Source organism: Aethalodelphis obliquidens, unplaced genomic scaffold (genome assembly GCF_003676395.1).
Source record: "Aethalodelphis obliquidens isolate GAN/ISIS:26980383/991018 unplaced genomic scaffold, ASM367639v1 scaffold47, whole genome shotgun sequence".
Classification (NCBI taxonomy): Eukaryota; Metazoa; Chordata; class Mammalia; order Artiodactyla; family Delphinidae; genus Aethalodelphis; species Aethalodelphis obliquidens.
In genome coordinates, this window is record NW_020837991.1 from 12,905,124 (window position 1) to 12,921,432 (window position 16,309).

Consider the following 16,309-nt stretch of genomic DNA (forward strand, 5'->3'; position numbering starts at 1 on the left):
TTGATAACATTATACTGGTACTATTTGATATATTCTTAAATTAAAATACTAGATAAAAGATATTAAGGTAAATTAAAATCATCCAGTATAATAGGACAATTTTTACGAGTGGCTTCTGTAAGCATTTTCCATAGGGCCCTGGCTGACAGTACTCAGTGCATACCAATGCCTGTGCTTACCAGCTGCTGCCCTTGGACGCCCCAGGCCGCGTACTGCAAGATGGAGTCCTCTACTTCTGGAGGATTTAACTCCCAAACTTCCCTTGAAAAAAGGTAAATATTTTTACATGAACAAATTAACACCTACATCAACAATTTAGTTGGACAGTTGCTCATGGAAACCAGAAAATCAAAGAACTTACCTAGTGTGTATATTGTAAATCACATATGAAGCAGTATACGAATAATGAAAAATCTGAAAAAAAAAAGAAGCATTATAGACCCTAGTTTGGAATAAAGGCTCCATCTTAATGGGTATATATGTTTTTGATAAAATCCAGGAAATCTAAAATTGGTTTTAGAGAGAATTCAAAATGTGAAACATTCTAGTTCTGGAGTTTATTACCCTTTCTGAGCCTTACTGTAATAACCTCCTAATCCTTCTTTCTACCATCAATCTCATTCCTTATTCAATCCACACTCTATATTTAGTATGATTCTGAATATTTTGCTAACTTGTTTGAAATATTCAGTGATTCCTCACTGCCTATAAAATAAAGTTCAAACCACTTCAATGATATTCAAGGGTTTTGGTATTTTGGGTCCTACACGTTTTCCCACCCTTAACATCCACTACTTCTTTTCACCTAGTCTATACTTCAATTACCTTAAACAAATTCCTCTGTATATCCTGAGTAACCTGAGCATCTCTCTCTCTCTCTCTCTTTTTTTTCTTTTTTTTAGGACATCCTACCCTCACTCAGGTGAAAATTTCCCCTCCTTCCATTATAGCCTCTGCATAGCCTTCAATAGAAATCTGTCTCACAGTTTACTTTCAACTCTTAGGACAATTCTCACCCTGTAACGTAAGTTAGATAAATATTTTAAGTACTTGTTTCTTTTTCCCACTAAAATGTTGTCAGGTCCAGGTGCGTATTACCTTTGCATCCTCCACATTACCTTATATGGTGTCATGTTTGCATGCAACATGCAATCAATATTTGTTGAGTAATGATTCTGATGGGGAAAAACTCTTGCAGCTTAAAGTGTTTGTGGAGACAAAATGGGGTAACACCCCAATCACTTCATAGAAATAGTTGAAAATTATATGTTAACTAGTGGGTTGCAAGTACGTATCTTCAAGAGACTTTAGTGCCATCTTATAAAGAGCCTTGTTTCTTTTTAAAGGGCATCTTCCCAAGGATCACAGCATCCATGATGGGGTGACATTAAAGAACATGGTGGATGATGCAAAGATATCCCTATATTTTGGTTCTTACTAATTAAAGATGGTGGAATAGTAGAATACAGAGGAATGAGGAAAATTGCAAAAGACGGGTTAGGGAAAGAGATGATAAGTATGTGACATTTCAATGAAATTCTTTTTCTCTAAGCTATGTGGATCTAGTGAAGAAACTTTTTTCCATCTAGCTATATTGTTATTATTTGCAAGATTTACAGAACTTATGTTGATACTTCCATTTTTCAGCATACAAGTATAAAAGTTTCTTTTATTCCTCTAGTGGATGTACGTTGCACAAATATAATACTGTCAATTGAAACTCCCTAGAAGTCAAATTGTTACTTCTCACTGCAATAGCTTCAATTAAACATGATTGGCCACATATTCTGTAAAGCAATACTAGTGTTCTCTCTTTGCATTGAAATTACAATCCTTCCCCCATTTGTTATAATATTGTGTTTTACAATGAAGCTTTATTCCTCCCTTTCTTTTGGAATAACTATTAAATCTGAGATTGCCTTCACTATAGAGTCATAGGAGTGAAAATAACTTTTCCTGGTGTCTATTTTGGCTTTCATATTGTGTTCTATAAAATTCCATATTTGACTACAAATTTTAAATCTTGAATTTACTACTATAGCTGACAAAGAGGTGAGAAATGTGACCACCTCTATAAACATTTTTTTTCAACTCAGAAAGTTCTGCTGCCAAAGCAAACTGCCAAGTGAGCACTTGGTCTTCAAAGCAGACAAATGTGTCAATGATGTTATGGGTAAAAAGAAACTATTCATCCCATCTGTTAATCACCTAACACACTGTACCTGAATTCTAGGCTCACATCCATCTTGAGAGTTCCTGTGCACTACTGTTTTAGTCAAAGCAAGCCAAAATAACCACTGAGACAAAACTGGATGGATATAACCATTGAATGTTGGTCTCTATCATATTTATATAATATAGAATTATAGAGGTCGCTGGCTCTTCTCGATGTATGAATCCAAAGAACTTAGACGGTCTCCCAATGATGGGATTTAGAGAGAGGGATATGTAAATCCATTTTCTGCTTTGTAGTTCTTAGCCTAATACAGCATTTGTTTCTCTCAGCTGGCAGGCTGAGATGGAAGATCACAATAAAGAATTTAACCTCACAGATACAGAGAACAAACTAGTGGTTGCCAGAGGGAGGAGGGTCAGAGATGAAAAAAACAGGTGAAAGGGATTAAGAGGTACAAACTACCAGTTATAAAATAAGTCACAGGGACGTAATGTATAGCACAGAGAATATAGTTAATAATATTGTATGTGCATAAACTATAAAAATATTAAATCACTATGTTGTATACCCAAAACTAACATAATATTGCAAGTCAACTATACTTTAATTAAAAAAAGTTAATCCTGCCTAACCTGCAAACACACAGCAAACAAATTGCAGAGACTTAGCCTCAACTATAGGTTCCCTACAAAGCCAGCAGCTTGCCATTTACAGGTAATTAGAACCTAGCCCTTTTTTCTTAGCTTAGAACTCTTTCCACTAAATCCACTGTCCCTTGGTGTGTGTGTGTGTGTGTGTGTGTGTGTGTGTGTGTGTGTGTGAGTGTGTGTACTCCCAGAAGGTCTCAAATACTTTGTAGTTTTCCATAATTAAAATTGCATTATATGTCCACCACAGAATGTAAAGAGTGTAAGATAGGAGAGATTTTCAACAGGGTTAGAGGTAGACATTTCTTTATGTTTGTTTGCATAGTGTTGCAGAGATTCTGAAAGGGGGAGTTTTCAAGTAGAATTAGACTTAGCTTTACTGAACATTTGTATTGAAGCACATTGGGCTAAATTCAGTCTGTGTTAATCTGCATCTCTCTCTTTCCTTCCTTGAATAACATTTCTATTCTTTTCTGACACTCCTCATTTCCTTTTATCCTATGTTCCTCTTCTACATTGGCTAGGTAGGTCTTGTTTTATGATGAGAGGATAAAATTGGAGTCCCTGATGTTAGAAACAGTCTTTTTCCTATAACGATTGGCTGTTGCATAGTGAGCACCGAACTGAACATTTGATGAGATCCTTGGGGACAAAGACATTTCACAGTCAAAAATTACATATTCATCCCATCTCTGCAAATGATGTTCCACTGCTTGTTACAGAGCGTGAATAGTTATAGCAAAGGTAGTGGGTGTGGGGCAAAATTGAGATATACTATGTAAAAATGTGATCAGTGCTTACTCCTGGAAGCTGGACTTGAGATGACATTCAGTCTCATGATGCCAAAAATGTATTGGGAGGTACAGAAGGCATCATAAGATCCTGCAAACCAATGTGATCCCCACCACCTCTACCTTACTTTAGGACCCTATAAGAGGCTGATTACTAAATATTAATCACCATGAGTGGTATAACTAATTATCATTGTTTGCTATAGCTTTGCTCTATAAGTCATCGTAAACACTGAATTAGCAAATACTGAATGATTGCTCCTGGGAGAAATATAGGGTTAGGTTCCTGTGGGTCTCTGGTTACATTTCCATCGACCAATCAATACATACCATCTTTTCACGTGTTTTTTTATGTGAAGACACTGTATCTAACACTAAATATTGTTGATTCATTAGCACTGAGCTCATGGCCAACAGTATTGTAACTCATGCCTGAATGAAGCTTACCTAACACATGTACTTTCTCTGTAAAGCACATCACAGCCTTCCTGCACCTAATAACACCGGACAGCACTTCAGCACTGTGCTTGGGAGTACTTTAAACAGCAAAATCACCAACAAAAAGCACAAACATTTTTGAAAAAAATAGCACTAAAAGACCATGGAAAGGACACTAATTTACAGTATGAAAGCTGGAACAAGAAGACCTTGCATCACCTTTTTTGATCTCAGCTGGGAAAGTGTGCATCAGGCAACGCAGATGTTCTGCTGTTCTGAACACGTTTGTGAATGACTGAGAACATGCAGCAAGTATGGATCTTGCAGTTACAAATACAATTTAGAAAACAGGTATGTTTGCAATTCCAGAATCTTTAAAAAACGAAGACTACCTGTACACGTAACACCGACATAGCATGAGATGTTACTGGAAGAGAGAAAAAAAAAAAAAAAACAGGCATATTGAAGGAAGGCCTGCCAGAACTTAAACACAGAAACATATAGAAGTTACCCACAGTGGTGGTGTTCATGTTCTGCAAATGAAAACTAGCTACATCCATTCAGTTATCAAATGTCTGTTAAATAATCTTTTTGACACAGGCACTACACTAGGTACCATTCCAAAAAAAAAATTATTATGGGGATAAAACTCATTTTTAAAATAGAGTAAAATACAAAAGAGTATCAATTGATAATTTTTATTTACTCCTATATGTTGTCTATCTGTCAGTTTATAAACATGTGTTGAATACTAATTATATGCAAGCTTATAAGTTAAGTACCTTGCCAAATGCAAAGACTGTAATAAACATGACCCCTGCCCCCAAAGAGCTCTTGAGCCATTTGGGGTGACAAAGTTAGGAAATATTATATTAGTATAAAGGGCTCCAGTTGCAGGTCTTGGTTAAATTAGAACTTGCAGATTATAAATCATAAGCTTTCCAAGAAGCAATTAGTAATCTGTTTCAAGCCTGCAATCATAGGGAAGATAACAGTTGACTTTGGCATTGAAGGAACTAATATAATTATTGAATTGAGTATTTACTATATACTGGACTCTGCTGAGTGCTCAACATATATCATTTACGTTTAAATCGACCTCAGGAAGTAGAAACTGTAATTCATAATTCATGGGATAGGCTGTGGAAGCACTGAAAGTTTAAGCAGGAGACAGAGCCACAATTTGAGCCTACGTCTGTCTGATTACAACCCATATTATGACTTAATCTCTCTGTACTCTCTCTCTCAGGGAGCTGGGACAGGAAGCATGACTCCAGCTTTGCAAAAGATTTATTTCTGAAAGACCTTTAAAGGTACCACCCAAAGATTTATGGACACGAGTAGGCATGAATTAATTGTGATTATCACAGTTAAGAGATTTCATTGAAAGATGATCTAATATATCAAATTAAAAATGTAAATCCCCTTCTCCTTTAGCTTTTTCACATTTTCTTGGAATATCATTTATTGCCTAAGACATCTATGGGGATTCATGTCAAGGAGAGTTACACTTACAAGAAAAAAGAACAGGGTGCCTTAGTAATTTACGCTTAAAACGCTTAAACGCTTTAATTTAATTTAAACGCTTAAATCTCTGGGTGCCGATCTTTTCTGCACTGCAGTTAAACTGCCGAATTGGAATAAATAGCATACTTTTTCATGGCTTGAGGATATTTAAAATAGGATTATGGATTTGCCATTGACTCAAACAGTTAGGAAAACTAAACTATGAGGAAGCAGGTCTCTGAATAAATAGTATTTATGAAAAAGTGGCAGTGAGAGAAAAGACAATGTAGACAAAAGGGTGTTTGTTTCTCTTGGAAGTAAGTGGTATAATGATGCCAAGTTTATTCTAGGATAATGGAATACCTTTCACGATGAGTAACTAGTGGTTCTGTTGTTGGACATTTTTATCTTTATTATGCAGTGAAAAACGAGACCATCAGGTAGGATACTCTAATGTAGTAAATATGGTTCACAAAATTACAAGATGCAGCTCTACAAAAATCCTTTTAAGACACTGTATTAAAAAAGGTTTTGTGAACATTGTGAACAACAGGTATTGGTAGAAAGGGAAAATAAATATGGGAGGGAATTTAAGGTATAAGTAATATTTGTCAATATTTTAGTCTTTCTTTAATCTTTAAGATTGACATATACACACTACTATATACATAATATAGATAACTAATAAGAACCTACTGTATAGCACAGGGAACTCTACTCAATATTCTGTACTGACCTATATGGGAAAAGAATCTAAAAAAGAGTGGATATATGTATATGTATAACTGATTTACTTTGCTGTACAGCAGAAACTGACACAACATTGTAAATCAACTATACTCCAATAAAAATTAATTTAAAAAACTTACATATGTTGATAAGATCATTACTGACAGGTTTTACCATCTATGTCAGTGTTTCTGGGGATGGACACACCCCAGAGTTCCCTACTCTGACATTTTCACTGATGTCATTCCCCTTGATCCTCAATTTGAAAGTGTATAAAAATGTTTTATATGTTTTCTTCTTTAAGAAGTTAAATAAAGGACCCTGTCTACAAAAAAAAAAAAAAAAAAAAAAAAAAGAAGTACTATGCAGGATACACAATTGGTAAAATCATGATTGGAACCAAGATCTTACACATTCCAAACATGCAAGCATCGTTTTAATGTGTTACCACATGGAAGAACCATGTAAGATTCTTTCACTGTATCACCATTATGGTAAGTGGCAGACATAGTAAAATACTCAAGATGGTGAGACTAAATATAAATGATGCTAGAGAAGATAAAGTTTAGACGTTTCATTCAGCTCTAAATTTGGCAAAATCTATATAAAACAAATAAAAATAAATTTGCTAATTAAGAAACAGACTATCTGCTACAAATCCAATTTAGTCATTCTGTTAACCTATACGCATCATGATGCCATCATCACACAGGATATATAGTAAGATTTTGACTCTTTCTTACTTTATTTGAGTCTAGCAGGCTTCCCATTTGGAAAAGATAGGATATTGTTTTCTTTGTTTTTAGTATTCATAGTGTATTCACTCTGAGCTGAAATACGATACTGTTGGCATACTATGAAAGTGAACAACCTAATAAGAAATTATATAAGGTAAACATGGCTTCATTTAAAACATTTATTTTATTTAAGAAAATGGATGGCTAATGACTCAAGTCTTAAAAGCAGATGACAAAAATTAATTTTAAGACTCAAGTCTTAAAAGCAGATGACAAAAATGGGCATCATTTTTCAATTTTGTGTAGGATTATCGTGTCCAGGATATAACCCAATGACTTGCAAAGTAAAAGCAGCCAGCATGAGAAGAATATACTGTATTATACAAGAGATCTTTGAGTGAGAGGAATAAATCATTTTCTGATATATTTCCTGTTAAATACACTAACTGATCATTATAGAAAAATCTCCTAGAATTGCTCTCAGAATTTAGTTCATGAGATGTTGTCTATAATACAAAATTTCATTCCAAAGAAGCTCCCTAGCATCAGTTTTTTAATTATTCATATTTAACATGCAATTTTCACCATAATATACTGCTGACTAAAATACCAACCTCATTGACAGTGCCATCCTTTGTAATAAAATATTTTCACATACCAGACCATTCTGTATTAATTAATGCAAATAAGCTACTTTCACATCAACTGGCATTAAACTATTTCCTATGTCCCAATATTAAAAATATCTGGTTTGATAACCTGAATAGCACTTAAGGGTTAACTGCTGACAGTAGTGCCAGTAGGTTTTCAATCTGCACTGAAATAAATTTAAACATCATCTAACTACCCATACAGTAAATTTCTCTATTGCATGTCAATGAAGAAATATATTATTACAATAGTAGAGTGTGAGAGACAAAAATCTCAAACTGCTTCTACTGAGTACTATAACTTGAAAGACAAGGATTAAAATTATTGATTCAACAATATTTGAAGCCATTTGCAGGCCCTTGTTGATGGAACCAAGTATGTAACTCAGGAAAGTAGTCATTTCATTCCCCAGCAACTTTGATGAAAAGGTTCTTTCTTTATTTCAATGGGATCAAGTCCTAGCTTCTGTTTTCTTGAGCAGGTTACTTAAAAATTTTACTTTACTCATCAGGAAAATGGAGAAAGCAAGATATATCCAACTGTTTCCTAATAAAGATTATAAGACAAACCATAAGGAAATTATTTAGTTATCACATGAGGCTAAGCCAAAACTCAAACCAAAACCAGGAAAACTCAAATCTATTGTAATTAAAATTTTAAAATTTCTTTAATAAAAGTCTTACTATTAAGCAAGAAAGGAAAACAACCATAAAATTAATGGTATTTATTAGTTACTTTTTGCAACACTATCCCCCATAAATAATTAAGACTCATTTGTGTTGAATAATTTTAAAATATTAGAGAAAATATTCTTTTCAAATTTTCAAATTTCTTTTTTCAAGTTTTCTTTTCAAAAATTATAAAAATATAATTTTCAAGAATATATGATAATTTATGTAATTATTTACATATTAATAGCTATTTAGGTTGAGATTTTTCACATATGCAAAATACTGAGATTATTTTCATTGTATATTTACACATATCCTTAGGATACATTCCCAGAAGTAAAATTTGTAGATCCGAAGATATGCACATTTTACATTTTGCTTCATACTACCAAATCATTTTCTAGAAAGATTAGAAACAATTCATAGTGCTATGTGCTACACAAGTATCTTATGTTTTCTTTAATGCCACAATAAAATAACATTACCCATTGTGCTGATTTGGATTGTTTGAGTGGCAAAAACGAAAACAAACATCATTATTTAGACTTGCAGACTAATTATGATTAAGCCTGAATATTTTGTCATAAGCTCTTAGTGCTCTGTACTTCTTCATTTGTTCCTTATCTATCAATGTCTTTTCTATGGCATTGTTCATCTTTTCCTTGTTGATATCTAAAAGCTCTTTTTATATTACAAAATGCAAATGTATTTTCATTAACGCAATAAATATTTTACCCAACTAAAGTCTGCCTTTTCTCTTTCCCTGTGTGTGTTCTCTACAGGGAAATTTTAAATCTTTATGTGATTATTTCTAAAAGCTATATACTATTTCAGACCCTAGAAGGGTGCCAAGAGAAGCTTCACTAACTCAACATTTTAAACTTTAAACAATATTCTTTCTAGTACTTCTCAAGTCTATGATCTCCTCAATCCACCTAAAATTATTTTTTGTTTAAGGGGTGAAGTATAAATTCAGTTTTGTTTTTTTCTTCCCCAAATAACCAGGCAGTTTTCCAATATAATTGATTTGTAATTTATCCTTTTATTTAATGTACCTCCTTAATTCCTTATATAACTTTGACCTTTTTTCTGACTAGAATCACTATAATACAACTTTAGAATACATTTTAACATCCGAGAAGGTTAGTTCATTTCATCTTTTTTTGACATATATACACTCTAAATACTGCCTATTTAAGTGCAGGTTTAGTCTTTTGATTAAATTCTAGTTAAACCAAGAGGAGGATTAATTACTGTCAAATAAAAATTTTATTGTTTATTACTTTCAAAAAACTCTTCAGTCCATTTCTTAAAAGATGTTTTTATTGGTCATGAACATAATTTACTTGTTAATGTTTTCATTTAATGTCTTCTGTCATCATAAGCATGCAGAGTAGTGAAATGGTGAAGACTGCGGGTTGGGTGCTAAAGTGTCTGTGTGAATTGTTTGTTTGGCTCAACGTTTACTGTGCAAACCTGAGTAAGTGACATAACTTTGCCTGTTTCCTAGTGATGGAAACATCTTCAAGAAAAATCAGTGATTTTCTTTTAAAGGATGGCAAGTTATAGGATAGAAAGCCCAGAAATAAACCCATGCACCAATGGTCATTTAATCTATGACAAAAGAGGCAAGACTATACAATGGAGAAAAGACAGTCTCTTCAATAAGTGGTGGTGGGAAAACTGGACAGCTACATGTAAAAGAATGAAATTACATTCTTTAAACATTCTTTAACACCATACACAAAAATAAACTCAAAATGAATCAAAGACCAAAATGTAAGGCCGGACACTATAAAACTCTTAGAGGAAAATATAAGCAGAAGACTCTTTGACATAAATCGCAGCAATATCTTTTTAGATCTTTCTCCTAGAGTAATGAAAATAAAAACAAAAATAAACAAATGGGACATAATGAAACTTAAAAGCTTTTGCACAGTAAAGGAAACCATAAACAAGAGGAAAAGACATTGCTCAGAATGGGAGAAAATATTTGCCAACAAAGTGACCAACAAGGGTTTAATCTCCAAAATATACAAACAGCTCATGCAGATCAATGTCAAAGAAACAATCCAATCAATAAATGGGTGGAAGATCTAAATAAATAGACATTTCTCCAAAGAAGACATACAGATGGCCAAAAAACACAGGAAAAGATGTTCAACGTCACTAATTATCAGAAAAATGCAAATCAAAACCCCAAGATATCACCTCACACCAGTCAGAATGGCCATCATTAAAAGTCTACAAACAATAAATGCTGGAGAGGGTGTGGAGAAAAGGGCACCCTCCTATACTCTTGGTGGGAATGTAAATTGATACAGCCACTATGGAGAACAGTATGGAGGTTCCTTAAAAAACTAAAAACAGAACTACCATATGATCCAGCAATCCCACTCCTGGGCATATATCCAGAGAAAACCACCATCCAAAAAGATACATGCATTGACAGAGGAATGGATAAAGAAGATGTGGTACATTTCTACAGTGGAATACTACTCAGCCATAAATAAAGAATGAAATGATGCCATCTGCAACAACATGGATGGACCTAGAGATTATCATACTAAGTGAAGTAAGTCAGATAAAGACAAATATCATATGATATCACTCATATGTGGAATCTAATTTTGAAAAATGATACAAATGAACTTATTTACAAAACAGAAACAGACTCACAGATTTCAAAAACAAATTTATGGTTACCAAAGAGGAAACATGGCGGGGAGAGATAAATTAGGAGCTGGGGATTAACGTATATATGCTTCTATAGATAAAATAGATAACCAACAAGGACCGACTGTATAGCACAGGGAACTCTACTCAATATTCTGTAATAACCTATATGGGTAAAGAATCTGAAAAAGAATGAATATATGTATATCTATAACTGAATCACTTTGCTGTACACCTGAAACTAACACAACACTGTAAATCAACTCTACTCCAATAAAATTTAAAAAAAAATAAAGGATGGGAAGTTACTGAAGGTGTTAATGGAGAAGAACTCTTATTAAAGGTAAAGGTTGTAGGTTGAAAATATTTGAGAATAACTAACCCTAGGATAAAAATATACGCAGACATCCATAAAAAATTAATGTTCTTTTATATGCTGCTTATGAAAAATGACCTGAATTCTAAGCTGATAGGAAATATTTATTTTTCAAAGGAAACAGAAATTGAGACAAAACTTTACAGAACAATTACTCTAATGGTGACAACAATATCTGAAGAAGTTGTCATCCCACATAGCAAAGGTAATGCTCCACTGACTTTCAACATAAAATCCCTCTGACCCCTCTATTTGTAAGATTTCTGATGTCATGAAAATCAAATATATAAAGAATTGACTTTCAATCTCAATCACTTCATGTGTATTCATCTGGACTGGCAAGTGGCCCATGCCAATCTGATTATTACTAAGAGCAGAACTTTCTTCCTGAAGGGGCCAAATCTTTAGCCCTGAAGGTCATCCAAACCAACTGAGCCTTGAAAATGCCACACAGATCACCCAGAAACCATCAGGCAGAGTAGGTACCAGAGCCTAAGGTTCAAGAACAGACCTTTTCTCCCTCTTAGAAAGCTACATGCTGTAAGTATATAATACTTGCAAAGGGGAGATAGTACACATGATTTATACCAAAAATCAGAAGATCAGGGAAAATTGTAAAAAAATGAACTACGTGGGTCTGTTTTCTTCACTTCTGTGCCCATTTTTGCTTGATTCTAGAAGCCCGGTGTTGCACTTTGACTAATTAGTATCTTAATAATCCAAATTATCCTTCCCTTCTCCCCTTTAAAAAAAATGTATTGTGATATTCTTTAAATTTTCTGAATCATAAAAATCATTAGAAGAATTTTATAAAATTATGAATTCCAGGAAATCCCCTAGGAGAGACCTTGAAATCTGCATTTTACTGTGTGCCTCCAGTCATCCTTTTTGTCAGGCAGGTTTGGGAAATGCTGTTCTGCTCTATGAAAATTCCCATGGTTTACAGCCAAGGTGATTGAATAGAAAAACTAGAGGCTGCAGAAGTTTCATTATAAAACATGAGAAAAAGGCTTCAGAGTCAATGTTCTTCCCTAATGTGAAATTAATCATCCTGTTCACTTTAGACTACATTAAAGATGTTATTCTTATAAGCAAATGTAGAAAGTTTTAAAATCACCTCCCAACGCTGTATTGTGAGCAGAATCTATTGATAGAAGTACGCAGGTATCAAATACCATTCCTGGTTCAAAGAAAGCAGCAGCCAGGCTCAGGGTAATAAATACTTGACAGCAGGTATTACACACTGAGCTGTGTAAGGAAAATGACCCCTTTAAGTAACATTGAGGAAGGTGCTGTATGTTCCTTAACTTAAGAATTATTCCTCATTGAGGCTTTGAACTTCTGGATTAGATGTAAGAGCCCACATGTGAGAAAACAATCACAGTTTTGACTAGGATTATGAGAATATAGCACAGGGAATTCAAGAAAGTATCAGAAGATATTGGACAAGTAGATGACAAAAAATTGGACAAAAGAAATATAATTTTCTCAATGACATGGTTAAGGGAACTGATGTGCTATTGGAATTTATGCTCAGCAGCCTACTACATTTAAATTCCAGTGAGCTGCATTTTGGACAGGGGGAGCTTTAGGTCCCATATCTGGAAAATAAGAATGATAATGCGACCTACCTCGTAGGCTTGCTGTGTAGATTAACTGAGATAATGGTTGTGAAGTCCTTAGTATATCTTAAGTATTCAATAACCATTATTATTATTGTTGTTGCTGCTGCTGTTGTTGTTATTATTAGGATAGCATGCTTAAAATAATTATATGATTAATTATTTAGAGCCTTTATTACACATTGCCAATTAACTTAGTCATTGTAAGCTACATTTTTTAAATAAATTTATTTTCATTTACTTATTTATCTTTGGCTGCATTGGGTCTTCGCTGCTGTGCGCGGGCTTTCTCTAGTTGCGGAGAGCGGGGGTTACTCTTCGTTGCGGTGTGTGGGCTTCTCATTGCAGTGGCTTCTCTTGTCGTGGAGCACGGGCTCTAGGTGTGCAGGCTTCAGTAGTTGCAGCTCGCGGGCTCTAGAGTGCAGGCTAAGTAGCTGTGGTGCACGGACTTAGTTGCCCTGTGGCATGTGGGATCTTCCCGACCAGGGCTCGAACCTATGTCCCCTGCATTGGCAGGTAGATTCTTAAACACTGCACCAGGAGTCCATACATTGTTTTTTAATTATACAGTTTTCAGGTAAGTCAATTATCTAGATAGTCTTAGACACATTTTGACTCCTTAAACTCTTACAATATTACGGTAGCTGGAAGAGATCAGAATGATGGAGTGGGATGATGTGGAGCTCACCTCCCACCACGAACGCATCAAAAATACATCTACCTATGGAACCATTCTCACTGAAAACTAACTGGAGACTGGCAGAAAGACTCCTATACACCAAGGTTGTAAGAAGGATCCACACACAGTCTGGGAGGAAGGGAAGAGGAGCAATCAGGGTGAGACCTGTGCTCCTGCAAGGGGACACAGAAGAGGAGGGGGACATGAGCAGGAGGGCTGTAAAAAATCTAGACTTCACTCGTGAAGAGCAAGTGCACACCTGCTTACTCCCAAAACCGGGGGGAGAAAGCAGACTGAAACAGTACAGGACTCTGGCAGGCTTCCTGCAACTACCCTGGTGCACACCCTGGCCTCAGTAGAGCACCACTCTGGTCCTGGTTGCTTCACAATGCAGCTCCACACTAGGGTGAGGGATGCCAGGGTAAGGGGACTGCTCAGTTGTGAGGGACAGAGCCAGCTCAGAAACAGAACAGCATCTGAATAGGGTGTGGACAGCCATTACTAGCAGTTACTGAAGCAGCCCATCAGAAGCAGCAGGGAACTCTGACTAGGGGCAGGACTGCTACAGCCCATGCCCACACCCATGCCAAGGGTCTGCTCCAGGCCCTCTTGCTACAGCACTAATCCCCTCTGGGGCAAATGTGCCAGTGCTGGAAGAGGGGAGAGCACACACTTAGAGGGAACAGAACCAGACTGACCTGCCCCTCAGGGCTTCTGCTCCAGCAACTTGGGACCCAACCCTGCCCCTGATAGAGCAGTGATGGCCACAGAGCATAGGGGAGGCCCCAACTCACACCTGGCTCTGGATCTAGCTCCTCCATCTCAGGCCCCACCTCCTACCAAGGTGATAGCACACCTTGGGTTAAAACATAACTTGTGCTCATGTTATATCTCTCTCTCCCACCAAAGTCACCAGGCACACACAGACTGTATGAGAAGGCTCCCATGCATGGACACCCCTTCAAGACCACAAAAGCTAACTCTTTCACCAAATTTAATAGAGACAGAGAAAGTTAAACAAAATGAGATAACAGAGGGATTTGTTTCAATAGAAAGAAAAAGAGAAAACAACTGTGAAACAGAAATAAATAATTTATCAGATAAATAGTTCAAAGCATTAGTAATAAAAATGCAAACTAAATCAGGGAAAATAATAGATGGACACAGTGAGAATTTTAACAAGGAACTAGAAAATATAAAAAAGAACCAACTGGAACCGAAGAATACATTAACTAAAAGGAATTAATAGCAGACTTGGTGATACAGAAGAAAACATAAATGATCTGGAAATTGTAATAATGGAAATCACCCAATTAAAACAACAAAAAGAAGAACAAATTAAAAAAGAAATGAGAATAGTTTATAACTGTTTATAAACAGTTATAAACATCAAATAACATCAAATATACCAACATTTGGGTGCACAAGGAGAAGACAGAAAGGGGTTGATGAAATTATGGCTGAAAACTTCCTGAACCTGAAGAAGGAAATAGATATCAAGGTACACGAAGCATAGAGGTTAACAAACAAAATGAACCCAAACAGACCCATACCAAGACATGTCATAATTAAAATGGAAAAAGTTAAAGTTAGAGAATTCTAAAGGCAGCAAGAGAAAAACAGAGTCACATACAGGGGGACCCGCATAAGGCTAGCAGCTGATTTTTCTGCAGAAACTTTGAAGAGAGTGACATGATATATTTAAAACATTAAAAGGGAAAACCCTGCAACCTAGGTAATTTACCCAGCAAGATTTTCATTTAGAATTGAAGGAGAGATAAATAACTTCTTAGACAAGCAAAAACTAAAAGAGTTCATCGATACTAAACCCACCCTAAAATAAATGTTAAAGGGTCTTCTCTAAGTGGAAAGGAAAAGGCAACAAGAGGTAAGTATCTAAAGGAAAGGAAAATCCCTCTAGTAAAGGCAAATGCATAGTAAAGGCTGAGGATCAACCACTTAAATAAGCTAGTTAGGGCTTCCCTGGTGGCGCAGTGGTTGAGAGTCCGCCTGCCTGGTGCAGGGAACGTGGGTTCGTGCCTTGGTCCGGGAGGATCCCGCGTGCCGTGGAGCGGCTGGGCCCGTGAGCCGTGGACGCTGGGCCTGCGCGTCCGGAGCCTGTGCTCCGCAGCGGGAGGGGCTGCAACAGTGAGAGGCCCGTGTACCGCAAAAAAAAAAAAAAAAAATTTTAATTTAATTTTTAATTGAAAATTAAAAAACAAAAAAATTGTAAAATCAATAAAACTATAATAAATAGTATTGGGATAAACATGAAGATGTAACATATGACATCAAAAACACATAATGTGGGGGAGGGAAGTAAAAAATCTTGATCTTTTAGATTGTGCCTGATCTTAAATGACTACCAGTTTAAACAGGTAGATATAGTTATAGGTTAACATATATAAACCCCATGGTCACCACAAATCTAAAACCTGCAACAGATATACAAAAACAAAGATAAAGGAACACAAGCATACCACTACAAAGTCACTAAACCACATGGAAAAATACTAAAAGAAGAAAAAACTAACAGAGGAAGAATTACAAAAAACAAACAAAAACAAAAAATAAGTAACAAAATGGCAATAAGTAGATACCTATCAATAA

The 16,309-nt window shown here is 35.5% G+C and overlaps 1 protein-coding gene across 12 annotated transcripts in view; it reads right to left on the reverse strand.

The window, feature by feature from the left end:
• DPP10 (dipeptidyl peptidase like 10) overlaps nt 1-16,309 on the reverse strand; it is a 1,275,593-nt gene that overhangs the window by 145,681 nt on the left and 1,113,603 nt on the right. For 10 of the 12 annotated variants that reach the window (XM_027082608.1, XM_027082602.1, XM_027082610.1 and 7 more), the window contains 2 exons: nt 362-414; nt 180-261 (listed from right to left, as the gene is read on the reverse strand). In XM_027082608.1, the coding sequence (XP_026938409.1) occupies nt 180-261; nt 362-414 (135 nt within the window). Of the gene's footprint in view, nt 1-179; nt 262-361; nt 415-7,715; nt 7,730-16,309 lie in introns of all 12 variants that reach the window. The other 2 variants (XM_027082600.1, XM_027082609.1) reach the window with 2 other exon arrangements.